The sequence below is a fragment of the Symphalangus syndactylus genome, chromosome 19, assembly GCF_028878055.3.
Source record: "Symphalangus syndactylus isolate Jambi chromosome 19, NHGRI_mSymSyn1-v2.1_pri, whole genome shotgun sequence".
In the NCBI taxonomy this organism is placed as follows: Eukaryota; Metazoa; Chordata; class Mammalia; order Primates; family Hylobatidae; genus Symphalangus; species Symphalangus syndactylus.
The window spans coordinates 24528979-24554131 of NC_072434.2; the positions used below are offsets into that span (position 1 = coordinate 24528979).

The 25153-nt window shown below is 35.8% G+C and overlaps 1 protein-coding gene across 2 annotated transcripts; it reads left to right on the forward strand.

Annotated features, from left to right (window-relative positions):
- The first annotated feature begins 5723 nt into the window (after window positions 1-5723).
- On the forward strand, window positions 5724-24818 carry ATP6V1G3 (ATPase H+ transporting V1 subunit G3). Of its 2 annotated transcripts, XM_055234397.2 has the most exons (6): window positions 5724-5838; window positions 6028-6144; window positions 7990-7997; window positions 18073-18082; window positions 18895-18995; window positions 24477-24769. In XM_055234397.2, exons 2-6 carry the CDS (start codon window positions 6063-6065, stop codon window positions 24648-24650), a joined length of 375 nt encoding a protein of 124 aa, XP_055090372.1. In that variant the 5' UTR covers window positions 5724-5838; window positions 6028-6062; the 3' UTR covers window positions 24651-24769. The 2 variants fall into 2 exon arrangements, with proteins under 2 accessions (XP_055090372.1, XP_055090371.1); XM_055234396.1 differs by lacking the exons at window positions 7990-7997; window positions 18073-18082 and having other exon boundaries at window positions 24477-24818.
- The last annotated feature ends 335 nt before the right edge of the window (window positions 24819-25153 follow it).

Genomic DNA, 25153 nt, shown 5'->3' on the forward strand with positions numbered 1-25153 from the left:
GGAATAACAGAAACTCCAGAGATGCTCATGACTACCCTTCAAAACAGCACTGTATGTCTAGGATTACATGTCCATTCTCTTGAATAAATAACCAGATACCTCAGTGGAACTTTTTGTAGCAAATTTGGTAGAACGGGGAGTAGAAAAAAAAAGTATGCAATTAGACGAAAATCTCTGAACAACTTCCTTAGGATAGAACTATACAGATTTCTCATAGAATCCATATCCCAAAAAGCAATATTAGTATTCATCAGAGATGAGGAAGCCATTAATTACTATAAAAGAAACACAAAACTAGCACCTAAAGTGACAGAATTCTTTCACTTTATGAAAATAATGAGGAAATATTGTCAGTTGAAGTGGAATCTCTCTATCACTTCAACAGTCCAACATTTCTTTTTTTTTTTGTTTTTTTACATGCTGCTAGGAGTAGATATTTGTATAGCATTTTGGAAAGGGAATGTGACATTAAAACACACAATTTATATGACTTTTCAGCAATTTCTTTCCAGAATCAACCCCAAAGAAACTGAAATAGTCAAATGAACTAACCATCCATAACAGAGAATAGTTGGTGTGGTGTGTATGTATGTGTGTGTGTGTGTATGTATGTGTGTGTGTGTGTGTGTGTGTATGTGTGTGTATATATATACATACATACATATACATATATACATATACATATATACATATATACATATACATACATACATATACACATATATACATATATACACATATATACATATATGTATATGTATATTTATATACATATACATATATGTGTATATATACATATATGTATTTATATACATATACACACGTGTATATATACACATCTATGTATTTATATACATATACATATACATCTATGTATTTATATACATATACATCTATGTATTTATATACATATACATCTATGTATATATACATATGTGTGTATATATATACACATATATACGTATATGTATATGTATACACATATGTATATACACATATATACACATATGTATATATGTGTGTATATACATACATATATGTATATATGTGTATATATACATATATACACATATATACGTATATATGTATGTGTATATATGCATATATACACATATATACGTATATATGTGTATATATGCATATATACACATATATACGTATATATGTGTATATATGTATACGTATATATACATATATACACGTGTATACGTATATATACGTATATACACATGTATAAGTATATATATGTGTATATATATATATATATATATATATATGATGGAATACTACACAGCCACTAAAAAGGAATGAATTGGCTGTGCATGGTGGCTCACACCTGCAATCCCAGCACCCTGGGAGGCCGAGGTGGGCAGACCACCCGAAGTCAGGAGCTCGAGACAAGGCCAGCCAACATGGTAAAACCCCATCTCCACCAAAAACACAAAAATCAGCCAGGTGCAATCATGCCCGCAATCCCAGTCCAACATTTCTATTATGTTTGGAATGCCTCTTGTAATCCCTATAGTGTACATTTCATTACAGTTATTTTATAATACTTCAAGTTGAAGGCAATGATGGGAAGCCTTAATCAAGTTCATAATTACTAGGTATCCAGCATAGTTTAGGTATTTAAAACTTTTTGTAGAATGCATAAATGAGTGGTAGGTTTTGCAGATACTGAGAAAAAAATACACTGAATGAAGATGCAATGTGTTCTTCAAGAAAAGTATAAGAAAAATGGAAGTCTGCATAATCCAATAATGGGAACAGACAATGGTAGGATCTATCTAGAAAATAAGCTGCATAACCTCAGAATAGCTAGGAATATTTTCTTTCAGCTCTAAGCAGCTACTATATTTAATGAAAATATTTTCACCGTTATTATTTTTGTACCACACTAATTGCTAAATACATCCCTGTTCTTAGACAGAAGAAGTGCCCTGCTTTTCAAAATGGCAGTTTGAGATATAGCAGAATCCTCATTTAAATTTCTCACAGCAAATGGAGTTCTTTGTTGTCTTTCAGCTGAAAAAGTCAATGTAATTTTAAAAAATGATTTGTTGCCCACTATGTGCAAGGCACTGTTACAGGGACAACCACAAGCAAAGCACAATATTTATCCTCAAAGAACTCATAATTTGTGAGTAAAAAAGCACAAGTGATGCTTGAGAAATGCCCTATGACAGATACACATAAAAAGGTTTTGAGATGTATAAGATAAAGAAGGAATCCATCAGGTCTGAGAGGATCTGGAAAGTTTCATCCTTTAAAGTAGGCATTGGAAATGGATTTTGAATGATTTATTTTCTAGGCAAGCAAGAATCAGACAGGTGTTCCAGATATAAGGAAGTGTCTGAATAAAGGCATAGAGACATGTTTCTGATATTGAAGAGACAATAAATAGTATAGTGAATGGCTGGAGGAAAAGAGGGAGAAAATCAGAGGATGAGAGGCAAAAATAAGGAGAATTATTTCTTCATTTAAAATGGAAAAGAAAGAAAATAAATGTTCAATGTTTGATGTATATTTATTTTATGTATAAGAAAATTTAAAATGTTCAATATTTAATGTATGTTTCTTTTATGTATTACTGCTCAGCTAAAATGAGTAAGTGAAGTGAAGAAGGATACCATGCTCAGTAGACACACCCAGACCAAGTCTTAGAGTTTTGTTTAAAGATTGAAGTTTGCAGTTTTGAGATACCTAGAAGTTCCAGGCCTCCAGAAAACCAGTATTTAATCTACTTTTCACTACTAGTCAGACTCAAATGCTAAACCAATGTGAGCAAAAGAAGGAAGGATCATATGATAAGCTGAAATATACAGGAACAATGACAGAATAGATAATAAGAGGAAGTATGAGCAGAAATGAAACTTAAAAGAGAAACCAAAAAAGCATATACTGAACACATGCTAAATTTATAATTACAGCTATTCAAAACATTCGAGGATAAGTTGTCAAGTTAAGGACACGCAAAAATAAGAGGAATATTTCACTGTGATCTTTTAACATTCAACATTCAAAATTTTTCCAAACGGCACAGATTTTGTTTTCCAAGGTTTTATCACTGTTAGTAACTTTTTTACATTTTTACTGATATAAATGAAATATGAAATAATTTAGGAAAGAGAATCAAAGAGCAGTGACCTAAATATACACTATACTGATTCTTACACTTCCTTTTTATAAAGCTACTGTGACTAACATCCGTTTCTCTATCTTATCTGAAAAAACAAATCCTTTGTACATTGTGAGATTTTTATAAAAATATATAACTTAATTCTCAGTTTATCATTGAAAATTAAATAATAATAAAATAACACCAAAAATATACAATAAGTAATAATACTGATAAATTGTGTTTCTTATATACTAACACATAGAAACCATCAACATTGCCATTTCATTAACATAGAAACAAAAAATGACTTATAGTGCTCAAATCAGAAGGAAATCTTATTTTTTTTATTTCTAGGTATATAAATATACAAAATAAAGTAGAATACAATAAATAGTAAGGCCAGAACAAGTAGTACCGAATAAATGGGATAGGAAAAACGCTAGGTGTTTAAAATGTTAATTCCAATCAAGGAGACTTAGATTAAGTCAAATTTCACTTTGTTTTGATATTTTTACTATTAATTATTCAAGCACACAGCATTTAAATTGATTCATATATTTAATAATTTTACACAGAGTGAAATGTCAATTGGTATTCTTTGTTTTCTTCCATATTTTTTAACAGGAAAATAAGAAAAACCTGGAAGAAAATTTTCCTGGAAAGAGAGCATTGTTCAGCAGCAAGAACACTGACCATGAGAAGGATTCGATTCTTCTACTCAGAAGCCACCTGACCTTGGCCTGTCACTCAGGTTTTCTGAGCCACAGTTCCCTGACCACTCGTCTTCCTTGTTTTATAGGAGCTTTAGTTTCTTTACTGATAAAATTGCTGTGCTTTGTAATAATAACACCCATGTAAGAATCAAATTAGTTAAATATGGAAATATGCATAATTGTAAAGTATCATACCCAGTTTCTGGAACCTAGCTGATATTTTATTAGTGAATAGAAGAAGAAAAGCTTGTCCCCTTGATGCTCAGTAATACAAAACATTTAAAGAATAAATTCAAAATCTTGGCTATAAGTAGAATTTTATAAAGTAGAATATTAAAAAATATTATCCTTCAAATGTTTGAGTTTGTAAGTGAAAAGTCACATTAGGAATCAGCTTTGATTAAAACAAAGGAATAACTCGTATAGCAAGCAAACCATTTGTACGATAATAATCCATTGGATATATAATAAAGTTCAAATTCTCCAGCCAGGCTTTTACCTCTATCTACTGCTACACTATCTACCTCTCCTCAACTTTACTTTCTCATTTGTTTTGCAATTTAGATTGTAAGAGCGTGTTCAGTATGGTTTTATCTCTGCAGAGGCTCTGGCAGTTCAAACCCACATTAAGTTTGGGACTGTGATTACTTCTTTCTTTTTTTTTTTTCCATCCGGAGTCCAGATTGAGATGAGAAGCTTCTTCTTTGTCATCTTTCTCTGCTTCTGGGTAGATTTTTCTATCCCTCCTTTTCACTGACAGAGTAATTTTTTGAGGGTCAGGAGAGGATGAAATTCATTCTAAGTCTCCATTTTGGGTTATTCCCAAAGGCTTTTTCCTCTCTAGGACTTCTTCCTGTTAAGCCACCTTGTATCTTTTTGTCTGGAGGGGTCAGACAGGAGTTGTGCCTGTTCGAAAATCGGTTTATCCCAGTTACACTAGGTATTGTAATTACGCAATACAAATTAAGTACTTTATAAGCTGATTAAGTGTGACTGCAAAAAAAAAAAGTGATCCTGTGGAAAAGTTTTTCCTTTTGAAAATATTTGCTGAAGATAACTCACACATAGTGTAGGCACGTAGATATGGATGAGACAACTTGAAAAGATTAGGAGAAAATAATCATTAAAACCTTAAAAGATTTAGTGCCCAGATTGTTTTACAATTGTCTTTAAATCTAGACACCTTATTAAAGAAAATGAACCTGGCACTTACAGATGAGGCAATAGAGGTATAGTTTATGAAAGCAATAATACGTGAAACCCTAACCTGCAAATCATGTCGGGGGAAAAGCCTTATTCTAAGAAAAAGATTAGCTTTTCACTTCAAATAAAAATTTTAGAAACATATAAATGATACTTTGTGATTCTTCTCTGTGACCAATATTCTCATTTGTCCAATTGCTACTGGATCGAATCAAATCAAGTATGATGGATTTTTTGTACTATCTTAGGACAATACTCACCACAAACACTGAATAATATAAAATGCATGTTTAAATTATTTTAACTTAACCCCAAAACCTACAGTTATAATCTATTTCTATCATGATTACTACTACTAAAATTACTGATTGTTTAATCACCATAGTAAAATCTTCCTGGAACTTCAACCTACAGCATTACTTAAGAGCAGCACAATGTCCAAAAGAAATCTTTTTATTCCTGTCACCTGAGACCTTGGGGGAAAAAATCCTTAGTCCACTATCTATGCACAAAGCTAAGGAATCTCCTTCCTAACAAAAGATTAACACATTTTCTCCAAGCAGATAACTGAATCACTAGAAACAAAGAAAGAAAAAGATTTGAAACAAAGTACTGCAGGGACAAAGAACAAAGAAAGATCTTGTTACTTAAAAGAAAAACTCAGTAAACATGTCAATGTTTCTTAGAAGATTAGGGAAACTAACATTCTTAAAAGGTCTCTTATTCATTATTTATAAGTAGATGCAACACCTCATTTATACCTCCTTATCTCATACAGAAGAGCTAAGATTGGCAGAAATGGTAAGTTCTCAATTTATTCACATTGGTTTAACTTGTTTTTCTAGATTCCACCTTGGGCTTTCCTTGGGACCCAGCTATCCAGCCCAGTCAAGCCAGTTTGAAACAGCTGCATTTAGAACTCGCTGTTGACACAATAATCTGAGTTATATGTTAATTTCTAAAAGAATAAATGAGCCCATTACTTCCCAGATTTCACAGAAGCCACTTGCTTGGAGCAGACTACCATGACGAGCCAGTCTCAGGGGATCCACCAGCTTCTTCAGGCAGAAAAATGGGCCAAGGACAAGCTACAGGAAGCCAAGAAGAGTAAGTCTCACCTGTGAGGGGTTTGTCACGAAACAAACGAAGCAGTGGAATGCAGGGATAAGCATAGACTTTTGGATTAGGCAGACCTTGTTTCAAACTTTTGTTTACCGTACTCCCTGTGAGACCTTCACCCATTCATTAAAATTACCCAGCCATATGTTCCTTATTTCTAGAGTAGGGATGAAGTTTCCTCATTCAGATCCTTTTGAGAGGTCATGTGTTCATGGACATAAAGATTATAGAGATGCGGGCTTAAGCCTTGGCTATGCCATGCCTCAGTTTTCTCAACATTGTTAGGGGGTAGAAAACCTCTGGATTGAATCTACTTGTTAGTGAGTAAACCTGAGCAAATTACTTACTTTTTATAAGCATCAGTTTTCATTTCCATAAAATCAGAATAATAATGGCTGATTCTCATCCCTCTCTTGGTAGCTTTTTAATATCTAATATTTTAAAATATTTTCATTTTATTCTCATTTTCTACCTCTCTTTTTATTTTTATTTTTATTAATTTATTTTTTAAGAGATGAGGGTCTCACTATGTTGCCCTGGCTGGACTCCAACTCCTGGACTCAAGAGATCCTGCTGCCTCAGCCTGCCAAGTAGCTGGGACTACAGGCACTTGCCACTGTACTCAGCTCTCTTTTCATTTGGTCATGCATTCATGTACTTACATATAGAATGTCCTCAATGAACTTTAACCCCTTTCCTATTCTCTTTGATACTCACAACAGCCAAATGAATAGGATATTAACATTATTCTCAATGTATGCAGAAATGGAGTCACTGATTTGTTCAAGGTTATATTTTAAAAATAGAAAATATTGTGCCAGGCACCATGCTCATTGCTTATCTTTATTCCTCACAACATTTACTGAAAAAGCAAAAGTGATGCTTAGAGAAATTATACAACTTGTCTAAGGTCACACAGAGGGTAAATGGTAGAGACAAGATTTAGATGAGCTGTAATTTCCAAGCCCAGATCTTAACCACTGCACTTTACAAAATTTACACAATTTGCATAATAAAAAAATTAATATGTCTCAGATCTACAACTGGAATTCAGGTTCCCAAGGCCAAGACATTTTTTTCACTACCCCATTTCATATCACCTCATTATTCAATCTACAATAATTTGTAGTGTCATTCACTCTCCTTCTGTGTCCTGCCTCTGCAATTAGATTCAGTCTGGCAAAACAGGGGCCATATTTTCAAAATGTTACTTATGTAACTCTTTGGATGAATGTAGTGATGGGATTGGAGTAGGTACTGAATTATTTAAATGTAACGAATGAAATGAAAGAATATATTACAACATAAGAAAGTAAGTCAGAAATAAGGCAGGTACACTAAAGTTTTCAACCACAGGTAAAATCATTTCCTTTTCTTAAGATAAATAGATTTCCTGAACACTCAGCAATGTGGGCATCAACAACATAAAAGGAATGACTCCAGGGGGAGATGATAGAAGAGGAAAGGAAGAAGAAAGACAGTGAAGGCAAACTTTACCTATTTCTCAATTTCTTTTTCTACAACAAAGTGTGGAAATGGTTGCAAGATGATATGAATGCAGAGTAATTTTATAGAAAACAAAGCAGTTCAGGACCTGTGGTTGAAGCAGCTTAGAGAATTTTCCCTTTGTAAAAATTTCAGGGTTTTCTTTTCTTTTTTTTTTTTTTTTTCTTTTTTTGAGACAGAGTCTGCTTCTGTTCCCAGGCTGAAATGCTGATGATCTGGGCTCCTTGCGACCTCCATCTCTCAGGCTCAAGCCATACCTCAGCCTCTAGAGTAGCTGGGACCACAGACACACGCCACCACACCTGGCCAATTTTTGTATTTTTGTAGAGACAGGGGTTCCGCCATGTTGTTCAGCTGGTCTCAAACTCCTGAGCTCAAGAGATCCACCTGCCTCTGCCTCCCAAATTATTGCAATTACAGGAGTGAGCTACCGTGCCAGGCCTTTTAAAAAACTTCTTTAACAATATTTAAAACTTTCAGTACAGAAGACCAGATAATTTAAAGATGTGATAGTTATGTTGCCTTTGCTTTCTCATTATGGAAGATACAAAATGAAATATTGAGTATAGATTAATCAATATTATTGTATGACTCAAATAATTTTTACCAACTATTTCTCCTTTTATCGAGTCATTAAAGAGTAAAAGAATTGCTAAACACGCAAGTTGTTTTGGGGTGGGAGCCGCTAAGGGCAACCTGGCTTCAAATTTCAGAATAAAGATAAAAGCCCAATTTCTTTTCCTTTTCTCTAGTGAATATGCTGTCCTTGGGCAATCTTTCCTCAGAATTCAGTATCGAAAAGTACATATTGTCTTATTTCTATACAAAAAAGTTCATTTCATTTGCCAGTAACTTAAAATACCTGCATACTTTTTTCTTAATCTACCATGTCTTTGTTCATGAATATTCAAGGAGATATTCAACCAGTAATAATAAATACCCAGGCTTTAAAGACATTCTGGAAAATATTTTGACTTTCAACAACTAACCTCTGCGTTCAGTTTTATGGAGAATGTCAGCCTGTCCTCTTTGCCTCAGAAGCCACAGGCTTTGAGGTCAGTTTTAACCGGATAGAAACTGTTTTCTTAAAGCTATCAGCAGGTATTACAGTTTATAGTTACAACAGCTTACTCACCTAAGCGACCGATGGCAAAATAGAAATATTACCTTATATACTGGGTATGTTATAACTTCCCTAATGTTTCAGTGGTTTTTGTTTCATTTGTTTATTGAATTCAATAAGTGTTTATTGGGTATCTATTAATTCCAAGCCACTTTGATGTTTACACTGATGAATAAGACCTAGTTCTTCCTTAAAGAACTTCCCAGTGAGATAAATGCACGAATGACTATTTTAGAAAGGGAAAGGAGGCATGATGACAGGAGAGGTAGTTATCATTTTAGTAAACCCATATACTTTTACTTTATTTTTTCATACAAAGATTCATTTGAAATTCTGATATATAAAGGCAGAATGAGATTCAGAATGCGGACCAAGAAGGCACAATAGTGAACACCATTGTAGAAGGTCTATGGTCATTTCTCTTTCTTAAATCTGTTTATTTGCAAGACTCTCAGAAACTTGGGCATAGACTGCTAGAACAAGACTCTTGAGTGTATTATTTTTAAGAAAAAGAAAGACAGGAAGAAGGAAGGGTGAGAAAGAGGGAAAGAGAAAGAAAACAGCAATTCACATGTTAATCGTTCCAGGAAAGTACAAGATTAATACAGTTATTTTTATATTATGCTGCAAAAATATTAATATATTCCATTAAGGAGAACTGCCTCAGATACTGGTGCAGTTGCTACATAATACAGTATATGGTCTAAGTGTTTTGCCTTCAGGGATACAGATAAGGGATTATGAACCTGATGTATCAGGAGCTCTCCAGAAGGCCACAAAGTCTATAGAAATTGAATATGCAGGTCTCTGCTCTCAAGACATCCAACAGCTACTGAGAGAGATGAAATCTGACAGGGACATGGGCAGGAATGTGGACAGGCTTCGGAAGTCAGACTGGGAAGTAGTAGAGTATAAAAGCATTGGCTTAAGCTGAAAACTTATGATTCTTAATGTCATTTAACATCTCCAAGTTTCAGACTTTCTTTCTGTAACTAAAAATAGAAGTTATAATACACGCACACACACACACATATGACCAAGAGGTTGTAAGAATCAGAAAAAGATGTGTAAGATAGTAAAGCAAAATACACACTAGAGTTATTTTTATTTTTAATATATGTCATGTATTTTTGTATGTTACTATAAGTAATAATGATAGAAAATTAAATCGACTAGAATGATCTCATTCCATTTGTTTTTACCCCTGCTGTAATTTCTGCATCTACTTTTCCCAAAACGAAGAACCTGGGACTGCTTCTGATAAGATGACTAGAAATGTTCAGATACTTTCCTGTATTCACTGATTACAGGTTATATTTATTAGCTAAAGCTCTCACTCACTTTTATGTGCAAAACTGCCTTACTATTTTGGTTGAATTTAGATGAAATCACAGTAGTTTGCACTACTTTAAATTATTTTACCTAGATTCAATGCTCTTTACTTAATAAATTGTTCATTAATCAAAACAAAAGTGGATGTGTTGGTCCAATACAAGTTACCTAAACATCAGAGATCTGCCCTGGAGCTCCAGGTTTGGAGTATTGAACTGAAACTTCAATCGGAATTAGATTAGAAATTCAAAGTACCATTATCAACAGGAGGAACAGAGACTTGTGTTTCTCTGAAATATGTTGCATTTTTACTTTTAGTCATGACCTTTTTTTAAGAGAAGTATTTACTTCACTTACACCCATTGCAAACTTCTAAAACCCTATAGCCCTGCATTAACATTGTTCTGAAATACTCAAATGCATGCAATTCAACATCACATAAAGAACTCATATTCCCAAATCATTTCTGAACACACATGGTATACTCTCCTAGAAATAAACACTCAATTTATTTACTTTGGAAGCTACAGAAAGTAGCATTTATGCTTAACTAAAAATTACAAATTGCATTACAGGATATAGATTGAAAGAAATAGCAAAAAAAAAGTAAATTTTCTAATCTGGAGATGAGAAAAAATGGAAGAAGTAGCTATATTAAAAATGTCTAAAAGCTGTAGACAATTGTAATGCAAATGAAGAACACACTCCTCTAGCTTTCTCCCAAAATAGTATGGTCAGTGCTCACTCCCTACAGCTGCTCTGCCTGGGAGCCAATCTAACTTGTGCTTCTTATTAGCTGTGTGACCTTGGGTGAGTTACCTCTTAACCTTGCTGTGCCTGTTTCCTCAGCCTCAAAATGGAGATATTAACAGTACTTACCTCATGGAGTTGTCATGATTAACTGAGTTAACTCTTATAAAAGACTTAAAACACCGCTTGGCATATAGAAGGTACTCAAGAAATTTTAGCTATTATTTTAATATCCAATAAAACAATTTTGTTGTAAAAACAGCAAAAAAGTCCTGGAGATTTCTTAAGCATGGTCCACTATGAGGCAAAATAAATACTTAAGAAAATATTTCTGCATCCTAGATAATACATCAGATAATACTGTAATTCAGATTTATTTTTGTGGGTCTATAGGATGCCAACCATGAATAATTTTTTTAAATCAGCAAATTTCCTATTTGCTTCCAAATATGCATATATTCTGAATTATTTAAACAAGCACCTCGATTTAATAAATTCTTCACTATGCAAGTGGATGTTTTTGTTCATAAAGACAAGACTTTTAATAAACTAATAAAATAAAAGTTGTTGTATAAGAATTTCATGGCCCTGTCTTGCATGTTTTGTAGGCCTGTAAATACTTCCTCTTCCTTTACAGTCCACAGACTAACAGGGTATTTGTAAGTGTATTGGGCTTTCATTTCTTCAAGTGGGTAATATTAAAATAACCACAGAGCATTTTCATCTATTAATAGCATTTGGTTATATTCAGTCCAGGAGGTACACAAAACTATTTATTGTATTTTTAATAAGGAAAATACAAGTAGAAGAAAAGCAAAAGAAAACATTCAGGAAGTGGAGATCTGACAGGAAATAAATTTAGTGTAAGAGAAGCTCTAGCAGCGACAGTCACCAAAGGAGAGGTTGCCTCTTTGTTTTTCTGGTGACATTTCTTTCCCAATGTTTGCAGTCACTGGGAAAAATAATAGCATTCTTTGAATCAGGTTGGTTTTATCATAATATTGACAACTGCCCAAAGCCAAGAAGTTTTGTTTGGTTTGGTTTTGCTTTGTTTTCTGAGTGGTAGAATAGATCAAAAATTGTTATTACTAACAGAAATCTTCAAACATTACCAAAGTACCCTTTGTTTATACAGCAAATAAAAATGGCTTCTGAACTGTTTATGCATATTTTTGTCAGGTGGCACATTCATTTCAATACCTACTATTTTCACCACACTAGGGTATCTGGCTTTGCCTCCAATGCTCAATTAGCATTGTTTTCTCTATGCTCCTTGCTGATTCTCTGCATTTGTTTCCTAGAGATGCTGTAACAAATTACCATATACTAGGTGGCTTTAAACAGAAATTGATTATCTCACCGTTCTGGAGGCCAGAAGTCCAAACAGAAGGTGCCAGCAGGGTTGGACCCTTCTGGAGGCACCAAGGGAAAAACACCCATGCCTCCTTCCTGGTCACTGGTGGTAGCCAGCCATCCTTGGCACTCCTTGTCTTGCAGCTGCATCGTTTTCATGTATACCTCCATCAATACATGCCCTTCCTCCCTGTGTGTCTGCTCTTACTCTATGCCTCTGTATTCAAATTTCCCTTGTAAGAGAACCAGTTGGTGGATTTAGGACCCATCTTAATCCCTTATACCTCATTTTAACCTGATTACGTCTGCAAAGACCCTATTTCCAAGAAAGGTCACATTAAGAGATACCAGGAGTTAGGACTCCAACATATCTTTTCGGGGGGCACAATTAAACCCTCTGTCAAATCCACTTGACCACCTTGAGCCCTTATTTTTTCTTTGTTCCCCTTTGTTGGTTAAAACTTCTCAAAGAAGTTGCCTATGTTCCCTGTGTCTACAATTTTTTATTCCATTTTCTGTTGAACATTTCTTCCTATAACTCCACAAATAGTTCCTCTTGCCAAGATCACCAGTCTTGCTAAACCCCATGTTAACTCCATATCTCATTCACAATTAGATCCCTCTTTCATCTTTGAAACTCTTTCTTCCTTTGGCTTTGGAACACTACTCTCATGCTTGGCTTCCTGTTGTCTTCTCAATCTTTAAAGTCAGGACCCCAATTTGGACCTATTCTCTAATGTATCAGCAGATACTTCTGAGGTGCTCTCATCTAATCTCATGGCTTTACAGACCAGCTTCATGTTGATGACTCTCAAACATGATATTCCCAGCACTCGTTGCTTCCCTGATCTCTAAGTTCATATAAACATCAGCTGTCTCAGCATCAGTATTGGATGTTGAATAGGCATATCAACGAAATTGCAGTATTGACTCCATCCCCAAAATAAAATGTTGGTGTCATCATTGACTTGTATCTGTCTCTCATGCTCATGTATCAACTCCACCTCCAAAATATATCTACCCTCTTCTTGCCAACTCCACTACTACTTTACCATTTCCAGCAATTATTAACATTTGCCTGAACAATTTCAACAAATTTCAAACTGATCTTCCTGATTCTCCTTTACCCCTATAGTGTATTTTCTATTTTCACCACATCAGCCAAAGAAATTTTTTTTTTTTTTAGATAAAGTCTCATTCTGTTGCCAGGCTGAAGTACAATGGCGTGATCTCGGCTCACTGAACCTTTGCCTCCTGGGTTCAAGCGATTCTCCTGCCTCAGCCTCCCAAGTAGCTGGAACTACAGGCACACACCACCATGCCCATATAATTTTTGTATTTTTAGTAGAGACCAGGTTTCACCATGTTGGCCAGGATAGTCTCGATCTCTAGACCTCATGATCCACCTGCCTCAGCCTCCCAAAGTGCTGCAGTTACAGGCATGAGCCACCGTGCCCAGCCAAGAAATCCTTTTAAGTCACAAGTAGTATTATATCATGCCTTCGCTAAGAACCCTTCATGAATTTAGTATTCCAAAGACCAAAATTCTTACCATGCCCGGTGAGATCAGTATGATCTGGTCCTGCTACTACCTTTCTGATACCATCTCCTAACATTCAATCATCCTGTTCTCTTTGCTCCAGCCATGATGGTGTTTTTGCTCTTCCTTCAGCATGGCAAATATCCTCCCACCTCAGGGCCTCTGCACTTGCTGTTCCCTCTACCTGGAAGACTCTTCCCTTCAGATATCTGCATGACTAGTTGCCTTATTCCTTTAGGCCTCTGTTCACATACTGTTTCATCTGAGAGGCCTGATCTGTCTGAGGTAGAATCCACCATCTTTCTCTGCCTCTTATTCTCCTTTCTTCTTCATCATCATGTGTCCGGAATTGGTGGATTCTTGGTCTAACTGACTTCAAGAATGAAGTCACAGACCCTCGCGGTGAGTGTTACAGTTCTAAAGGCGGCATGTCCGGAGTTTTTTCCTTCTGATGTTCGGATGTGTTCGGAGTTTCTTCCTTCTGGTGGGTTCGTGGTCTCGCTGGCTCAGGAGTGAAGCTGCAGACCTTCGCAGTGAGTGTTACAGCTCTTAAGGCGGCACGTCTGGAGTTGTTCGCTCCTCCCGGTGGGCTCGTGGTCTCGCTGGCTTCAGGAGTGAAGCTGCAGACCTTCGCGGTGAGTGTTACAGCTCATAAAAGCAGTGTGAACCCAAAGAGTGAGCAGTAGCAAGATTTATTGCAAAGAGCAAAAGAACAAAGCTTCCACGGTGTGGAAGGGGACCCCAGCAGGTTGCCACTGCTGGCGCGGGCAGCCTGCTTTTATTCTCTTATCTGGCCCCACCCACATCCTGCTGATTGGTAGAGCCGAGTGGTCTGTTTTGACAGGGCACTGATTGGTGCGTTTACCATCCCTGAGCTAGACATAAAAGTCCTCCACGTCCCCATCAGATCAGTTATATACAGAGTATGGACACAAAGGTTCTCCAAGGCCCCACCAGAGCAGCCAGACACAGAGTGTCGATTGGTGCATCCACAAACCTCGAGCTAGACACAGGTTTGTGTGTTTGGTGTGTTTACAATCCCTGAGCTAGACATAAAGGTTCTCCACATCTCCACCAGACTCAGGAGCCCAGCTGGCTTCACCCAGTGGATCCCACACCGGGGCTGCAGGTGGAGCTGCCTGCCAGTCCCACGCCGCCCGCTCGCACTCCTCAGCCCTTGGTTGGTCGATGGGACTGGGCGCTGTGGAGCAGGGGGTGGCGCTCGTCGGGGAGGCTCCGGCGGCACAGGAACCCATGGAGGGGGCGGGAGGCTCAGGCATGGCGGGCTGCAGGTCCCGAGCCCTGCCCCGAGGGAAGGCAGCTAAGGTCTGGTGAGAAATCGAGCGCAGCGCCGGTGGGTCGGCACTGCTGGGGGACCCAGTACACACTCCGCAGCCGCTGGCCTGGGTGCCAAGCCCCTCACTGCCCAGGGCCCACAGGGCCGGCCGGCTGCTCCGAGTGTGGGGGCCCGCCAAGCCCACGCCCACCCGGAACTCCAGCCGGCCCACAAGCGCGGCGCACAGCCCCGGTTCCCGCTCGCGCCTCTCCTTCCACACCTCCCTGCAAGCTGAGGGAGCCGGCTCCCGCCTCGGCCAGCCCAGAAAGGGACCCCGACAGTGCAGCGGTGGGCTGAAGGGCTCCTCAAGTGCCGCCAAAGTGGGAGCCCAGGCAGAGGAGGTGCCCAGAGCAAGCGAGGACTGTGAGGACTGCCAGCATACTGTCACCTCTCAGTCATCCCTGTCATATTATATACTTATTGTCCATTTTCTATTTTTATCTCCCCAGCTACATTCAGAACACAAACTCCATGAAACAAAAAGTTTGTGGCTTTCACTGCTATATCCATAGATCTACAATAGTGTGTGGCGCAGAATAGACATCTAGTAATGTTGATTCAATATCTCTTATTTCAGTTCTCTGTGTCATTTGATACTGCTGGCCACATCCTTCTTGGAATGTTCTCTTCTGTCTTTTGGTTTCTCCTACTTCTCTGACTACTACTGGCTCCTTCCAAGCTTCCTCCTCCTTTTCTTGAAGGTTGAGTGTTAATATTCCCCCAAGTTGAGACCTTAGCCTTCTTTTTTCCTCATTCTATATACTCTCCCTTGATTTCTGTCTAAATCCCATTGCTATAACTAGCATATATACAGGCCGCAATGACTAATATGCAAATCTCTGTCTTCATTTCAGACCTTCCTCCTGCATTCCGATCTAGTCTGCCCAGCTGTCCTCTGCATACCTCCAATTAAATATCCTCAGGAAAGCTTACAGAGGCTTCTCTAGTGACAGCCTGAGGACTTCTCCTCAAACTCATGCTTTACTCCTTGCCTTTTTTTTTTTTACTCCTTGCCTTCTTTTTTAGCAAAAGGCCCCTAGGAATTGGACCTGTTTTCCTAATCATGATTTAAAATCATTAAACACCTACCTTTGTCAAGCATTTTATATATATTTTTTCTAATCCCTCCAACAACTTTTTATAGATTATTAATTCTGTCCTATAGATGAGAAAACTCAGTAACCTGCTCAAAGTTACAAAGCTCCTAATGTTTTATTGCAGTGATGCCTAGTGCATGATTCTGATTGCCTTAGATGATAAATGAAATCCTATCTTCCCCATCAGGAAAACAGTCTAGGAAAAGTTTAGCTATCCAACAGAATTAGGTTTCTCTGTACCTCAAGAACTTATCGTATCTGGGGACAGTCAGTTCACCTGGCCTGTCCTAATGAGAAGGCCAGGAAGAGTCCATCTTCGAGCATTACCCTTTGTCACCTACACAGAGTTCAGTTTTAACCTGCCAAAAATTGATTTTCTTCATCCTTTTCCCACAAACCACCTGAAAATCAGTCCAAATGTCTTTTCTCCCCGCTTTTGGTCACAGCAGCCATGTTTTTAATGCATACGAAGAAATAAGTATAATTTTAGAGTTGCCAAATTCTTACACAGAGAGAGAAGCAAGTTAGAGGTTAATATGAGTGCATTTGACGCGTGCATTTTGTTTCACCTCTAACAAAACAGTAGGCTTTAGGCTCCAGTTTTTTCCACGGGATTAAATCAGGTGGAGCATATGCAGGCTCTCACACAGCAGCAGCTGCTGAGTCTATCCAGAAAATTGCTGTGCCAGCAACAATTTCCCTGTGGCTCTCCCATTTAATTGAATGAGAACCAGCAGGTGACTGGTGCCATGACAAGGGAATCACAGACACACTCTGAGCCTGTCACCGTGTGATGGAGCTAATATACAGCCTCTTAGTGGAGTGCTGAATTCCGCTCAAGGGTAGGGCACACAGACCCTTTCCTATGATTATTTTTTAATGTGCTAGAGAGGCATAACTTTAAAACCACTATTTTTAGATATTATGCAATTAAGATGGAGAGTAGTGAGGCATGTGATTTATTTTGTAAAATAATTATGTATCCTACAACCCATTATTACTAAAAAAAATCAATACATTAACATTCTGTATTTTTGTCCTGATGTAAATGACAAACAGATAGAAGAAAGTGGGTTGGAGATCAAGGAATAGTTTTTCTTACCAACATATCATCGATTTATTCTGTTCACAGAGAATCTCTGTGAATAATATATGTGTAGTTGTCACAAAATGGTTACAACTATAGAGAATGAAGGAATCAGTATATACAAAATGGTAATGAGCATTAATTAAGATAAAGATAAGCATTGCTATTAATGTTCCATTAAGCCTCAAACAACAAAAGAAAAGTAGTTTTCAGCAGATCTCAGATTTTAAAGAAAGTGTAGGCAGAGCTAAGTATCTGTTCTGAATGAGGACTTCCCAGTTGCATTCAAGGGTGGTAGACATTAAAAGAGACACATTTCAATATGTAACTCAGTGACTCTATTTTTATTCCATATACATACAGTGACTAGTGAAGCAACTCATACTTAGAAGGGAAAGAAATTGAGAAACAATCTCTGTGCAAATGCTGCAAAGGTAGATACATACATAGGTAAATGGGAGACAGATAAAAGTTTACACTAAGATTTTCTTTCGTGCTACCTGAGAACACATTATTCTTTAGTTCAAAGTCTTTACAATATAACAAATGGTTGACAGAAATTGTAAACAATACTTAAGAAGCATTGTTAGAGGAAAAAATCTGTAAAATGGGTAAAAGAATGGAGGCATTTTACTGAAATCGAAAGACAATAGATTCATAGACAAAAAGAATTTTAATGTAGTTCAGAATTTCTTTAAAGTTTTAATGATCATGAAGCATTAGTAGCTAAGCCCCAAGGTGGTGGGTGGAGAGAGCAAAGCACCAATTAATATTTGTCTGTAACCCCCCCAGACTTACTCTGGTTGTCAAAAAAAGTCATGTGCTCAGCTAATGATTACCACAGTATTGTATTCGTCTAAAACTTTCATTTATGTTGTCTGCTAGCTTAAGGCTTACACCTTTGCTCTTAATAAAAGAAAAAAGGCTACTTAACTAAATCTCCTAATCATTAAAAACAATTGGTTTTATAGCCACTTTCATGCAAGTTCCCCTCAGAGAAAGTTACAAAAAAAAAATTGCTTTGATGTATTGAGGCTTAATCAGACATTGTAGAGTCAACAAATGGTAAGGAAAAATCCCAATAAAACGTTTTTAAAAATTGTAAGTTAGTTTGATAGAGTCTGAGTTGCATGTTTATAGCGATTTTGGAGACCTGCCAGTGTTAAACAGGATCCAGTCGGTGTGGACTGAAGGATTCTGGCAGCAAATCAAGACCGAAAATCTGACCAAATAATGTCTTTTTGAGTAAATGACAGCTAAAATCTGTTCTCTGGCATTACTGCTGTGAGTAAATGGACAGATATTTTATTTAAACATGTAAGTGTGAAAAAAAGTTGTCATTTACATGTCCTAAAGAATCCAATAAAAAATAATAAAATTGTCAATATCTATTGTTTTTTAGCAAAGTTTGCCATTCTAGAAAAAATCATCAAAAAATAATGAAGAATGTATCTATTTTAAAAAAAAACTAAGTTTGCAGCTCCATATGCATATGTGTGTAACATATATGTACATTTGTTAATATATATATATCCTTGTTGAGATATATATAATATATATTTATATATTGATATATATTTATATATATATATATATATATTTGTTAATTTTCAGGAAAAGGAAAGCGATTGAAGCAAGCCAAGGAGGAAGCAATGGTAGAAACTGACCAGTACAGAATGCAGAGAGATAAAGAGTTTCGACTAAAACAATCTAAGGTAAGAAAGTCAGCACTGTTTCTTATGTAGAATAGATAAGACCTTCATATTCATAAGGTTTAATATAGGATATTGACAGAAAAAATATGCTGCAATTGAGCAGATACAGTTCAATGAAGCTGAACATCAAGCTAAATCTTAAACATAATAATTACTGATTTTACATTTTCACTTTCAAGGCATTTTTAATTTCTCACATAAAGGGTCCATCAGTAGTTATTATGTAATATATAGTATATATTAAAAATCATATTCACAAATATACAAGCTGAAGGGATTGCTTAAAGTCTCATTCCTACCACTGATTATTGACTACATATTTTAGTAAGAAAAAACTTCAGAGAACATGTTTTTATATAAATATATATGGTTATATAAATAATTAATATTTCCAAGATTTACAAATGACCAAAGTAGATATTGTTGCAAATCGCTGAAAAGCCTTCTGGTATTTCCTGATGATTTCCTTTGCAACTGGCTGACTCATTCAATAAATCTTTCATTTAGAGATAAAGAAATGCTTTTTCCTACATTGGCATATTTTTAAATATCTGCAGTTTACTGTAAATTATAAATGCATGAAATCTTTGGAGCAGACACCCTCCTTTCCATGTTGCAACATGGGCTAAAAGAAAGTGCTTAACTCTATGTATTATAACTAAATTTTATATGATATTTTATTTTGGCCTCAATAAAAATATAAATAAAGCTCTGTGCAGAGGCCTGACACTGCCAATAAATTAGTAGCAATTTGGAAATCTTCTTTATTTACAACTTGTATTTTAATGGTAATGGATAAGGAGTTCATGTAGGATCAGATAAATTGGACCACATAATAACAAAACCTTTTTCATCAAATAAAAAAGTTCCTTTCTAGAATTAAGTGGACCACTCAGCAAACATAAAAATTTTCATCAATGTTTGAAAATAAGAAATCCTAAAGTCCTAAGTTCATACAACCCTCCATGATTGGCCTTTGGCTATCTCTCTCACCACATTTTCTAACACCCTGGTCTCTATTAGTTCTATTCTAGCCATATTGGTCTTTTGCTCTTCCTCAAACAGCTAGAACATGCCCCTACCACAGGGCCTTCACATGTACCATTCTCACGCCCTACAATTCTTTTCTTTAGATATATTCATCTTTCTTTGATGTCTATTCAATTGTTAGCACCTCTTCCTGATCACTTTATCTAAAATTGTGTCTGTCATAAATACATACCTATTGTAGTCCATTCTTTTTCCTCATAGCACTTAGCATTATCTGATATATTTTATGTATTTTTTTGCATATTGCCTATCTTTCCTTCTGGGACTTTAAACACCAAAAGAATCATTTCTTTGTTTTGTTCTCTGTTTTCCTAGACATTAGAACAGTGCCTGCCACACAGTAGACATGCAATAAATATTTGTTGAAAGAATGAATAATATTTTTTCTTTGATTTTCTTTCTTATTGAATCCTGTCATAACCATGATCTATTAGGACCTGAGAAAACAATCATCTTTAACATTATTAAGCTTTGATTATCTTATATAGGATATTTCTGATATAACTATTTCCATTTTTTAAGTAATAACAAAACTAATCACAATTTCAGAAAGTGCTTGTGTTAAATCTCTTCAAATATCATTTCTCCAGAAGAATCTTATCAGATATATATATCTTGTTCAGATTATTTGTTTTCTGCTTTGGTTAATAATTAAATAATTAAAACTCCTCATCGCTCTCATAATTAGCGCTCCAAGCCAATTTTACAGTTATTTGATCAAAAGCTCACATAGAAAGGTCAGCATATTTAAGCCTCGGCTACTTCAAGCATTTTGTAAAACCATTAGCACAGATCTTCTTTCCTTGGCATGATCTCCATATGTCAGGCATACTGCTATTCCACTTAAATCTTATCCTTATTAACCCAGGGCAATTAGGAGGTCTGGGAGGAGACCCAAGAAACCAGCCTCCTGTCTGCTGTGGGTGTTGTATCTTGTTGTTACTTTTTGTTGCTTTTTAGCTCGTTAATATATGTGATTTTTCAAGTCCCCTGACTTATCAACGGAAGCAGGTATCCCAATGTGGGCTGTACGTTAGCAAACATTGTTTCATCAAAAATCTATTTACCCCTTCCTTAGTGCTACCCTATCTAAAGAAAATATTACATTGCTAAAAAGAAATCTGGACTACAGTAGAAAATTAAATATATTGTTAATATAACAAAAGTCAGATAGATCATGAATCTAAGTAGAAAACCTGAAAATGGTTGCCTTGGGCATGTTGAAGACCTTTATATCTTTAGTCTTTCTTCCTGAATTTATATCCCAAGAGCATTTTGTTTGCTGGAGGCAATCACAAATTGAGAGCATAAAACTGTTTTTCTTGCGGTGATGGGACCTGAAGCTCTGCTTTAACTTAAACTGGAACATTTAAACAACTTGTAAGGAAACATATTGAATGTTTAAAGATCTTCCATCACCATCAGTCATTATGCTGTAAATCTATACATCAGTTTCAACACTGACATTTTGAAAATCAACATGGAGAAGTCCTCACATGTCACCCTTAGACCAAATGTATCATGACATGTTACAGAATTATCAACTACTAACTTATACATTCTCCCAAACATTCAGGAAACAGGCTTCCATCAACATGAGCAACAGAACACAGTAATGAGTTCTCTGTAATATCAAGAGATCTGATCATTCTACTCAATACAAATGTATACTGAGCATCTACTAAGTGCCAGACAGTGTTCAAGGCACTTATAATACATCAAGGAACATGATTCCTGCCTTTGTGCCACTTAGATTCATTCACTAAAACTCCTACATGGGGTAAATCAATACTCTGTCTGCAGATATCAAGATATGGAATTCTTCCCTAGGAAAACCATTTAAAGTCATGTATGACTAGTCATTTTTATAGTACTGCATAGGAAACACTGCAGAAACTCAAATCACTGGGCATCAAATAAACTCAGAAATAATATTTTGTTTAATTATGCAGGGTGAGACATATGATTATGGGGTATTACAAGGGTATTACAATGTTTCTGAAAATACAGAACATTGGAAAAATTTGAAAAGTACAAGTAAAACAATCAGTGAAAATTATAGTAATAATCACTAACATGTACTGATTACTTGTTCAGAGTTAAACTTTTGTGCTAAGAGTCATCTTTATAAGTCTCTCTGGAAAATGATTATGGTGTCTTGAAAAGCCACATTAAGAATTCAACTAATATTAACAGCTGCCATTTATTGCTGCACTGTCCAAAATGGTGACCACTTCACATGTGGCTACTAAGCACTTGAAGTGTAGCTAGTCCCAATCAAGATGTGCTATAAGTGTAAAATACATACCAGATTCCAAAGACTTAGTATGAAATAAAAGAATGTAATAATTTTTATATTGATTGTATGTTAAAATATGAATATTATTAGATTAAATATAATATATTACTAAAATAACTGCACCTACTTCTTTTACACTTTTGATGTGGCTTCTAGAAAACTTATATATATATATATGAGTTGCCTTTGTGGCTCATATTACACTTTTGTTAGACACAACTGCTCTGCACACTTACCAATGAATCTGGTTTGCATTTTACAGTATCTTATCAAATGCATGATATTATCCCTATAAAAAAATAGAGAACCTAAGCTTGAGATTAACTTTTCCAAAGTCATTCACAACAGTTACACTAAACCAACCCAATGACAACTATTTTTAATACTGTTCCAAAGAAAAGTAGGCAATAGTTTCACAACAGTTTGTTTTTAATTTTTTACCACTAGAAGACACTGAATTTAGAAAATTATTTTTTTAATTTGGTAGAATCCCACTTAAGACACTAAATTTAGAGGAAAAATTTTGAGCTTGGTAGAGCCATTTCAATAAGCAGTTCTCTTCTATTTTAAAATTTCTTCTTAGCAAGGGAAATTCGATCCATATGTTTCTGCTTCTTGTATACTCACTTATCAAAATGTTATTCTGCGAAAGCTATTTGATGTCTTAGATGCTGTAACTTTTCAAAATTATTTTCTTTGAACTGAGAAGACCCCATTGCCTGGACTGTAAACAGAAAAGAACTTGAACCCAAGCGCCTCAATGGCATTTGATTTCAAGCCTAGGACTCAAAAAGATCAAGTAGATTTTAGAATTTAGAATAGTCTAACAACCCTGAAGTAGAAGTCAATCATTACTGGAGTATCTTGGATTAAATTAAATGCATACTTTTCCTAAACACTCACAGAAGGAAAAAGCAAACAAACATAAGTCTTCTTGCCTTTAAAATGCCATGTTTAGGAAAGACTGAGTTTACAAAGGAGATACATTAGGAGTTGATTTTTTTGCTTTAGTAAAGGCTAACTTTCAAAGTGTTTCACTGCAGAATTCCTTTAAATTGTTAACTCCTCTGGTGAAATTATATTTTGGTCAAATCATTCCTTGATAAAGAAGTTACGAGGAAAGAGGAGATAATGGAAAATACTGGGAATCAATGCCAATTAAAGAGCAATTAGAAAGATATATTAAACTGTGTCTACAATTATGATGTAACTAAATGAACAAGCACACTCAATTTTAAAGAAGTACAACTTACACTAAATTGTTCAAGATAATATCTATTACCCAAAGAAACACACTTCGGCGGCCGGGCGCTGTGACGCACACCTGTAATCCCAGCACTTTGGGAGGCTGAGGCAGGCGGATTACGAGGTCAGGAGTTCAAGACCAGCCTGGCCAACATAGTGAAACCCCATCTCTACTAAAAATAAAAAAATTAACAGGGTGTGGTGGCACACGCCTGTAGTCCCAGCTACTTGTGAGGCTGAGGTGGGAGAATCGCTTGAACCCGGGAGGCGGAGGTTGCAGTGAGCCAAAACCACGCTATTGCACTCCAGCCTGGGCGACACAGTGAGACTCTGTCTCAAAAAAAAAAAAAAAAAAAAAAGTTTGTGCGTATAAAAGTATCTTACAGGGCACATTGTGACTGTCTTCCTGAAAAACAAGACACAGTTCACATAATGTATTTTAAAAATAGAAAAACAAGTTATTCACTCTAAAAACCAGCAAAAGTGGGTTTAATGGTGTCTTTCAACTCTGTTTTCCAGACTTATAATTCAGAAAATAAACAATAGGGAATATATGGGAACTAAATGGAAACTGTCATAAATACATGAAAAATGTGATGGAAAAGAACTTCTGGGCATGGTTTAATGATTATAAATGTGTATTCAATTTGTACCATGTGGAGGTTGGTTAAAAGTGAAAGTAATCTGCTATGACCAGTTTCAGTATTTTATGAAAGTTCATCCTTCCCACTCATGGCATTGATGATCTTGTTGATTCCCTGAAAAAATCTAGAAAAGGAGTATGTAATTGTGCATCATAGGACAATCATCAGTAAACAGGCTAGGACAAATTTAACTTGTAAAACAATTGTATTATGATGTGAATTCTGTCTGTTTTGTTTTGGTAGATAATGGGCTCTCAGAGTAATCTCTCAGATGAAATAGAAGAACAAACACTAGGGAAGATACAAGAACTTAATGGACACTACAATAAGTATATGGAAAGTGTGATGAACCAGCTCTTGAGCATGGACTGTGACATGAAACCAGAAATCCATGTGAACTACAGAGCGACCAACTAAATGTACATCATAGTTTTCAAGAAAAAAAAGGTGTGTGAGTGCCACCTGGTTGCTTATGGCTTCCTGTTTTTATATTAAGAAATTTGAAATGTGAACCTTAAATTTACATTTACAGGAAATGTGACATAACTCATACATCAGCACTGAATTAAACAAAACAAAATACAACAGTTGCTATATCTTTTCTAGTGATAATTATGACCTTATCATTTAACTTGGAGTAAGTCAAGAATGCAAAATAGTAACATGTTTTTTAACACTTGAAAGAAAAACATGGTCATGACAGCTTTTTAGTGGGCATGGGTTTTTTATTTCTTCTCCTTTTCATCGATTTAGAAAATGTGCTCTTAATTGTGTTAAAAGATAATTTGCTAAAAGATAATCTTTAAGCAAGATATAATTATGACTCTTCAACAACAGATCTAAAAATGAACATGTCAAGGGTTTTATTTAATTCAGTAATCAATGAGGAAACCAGTAAAATAGAGAGACAGAGACAAAGA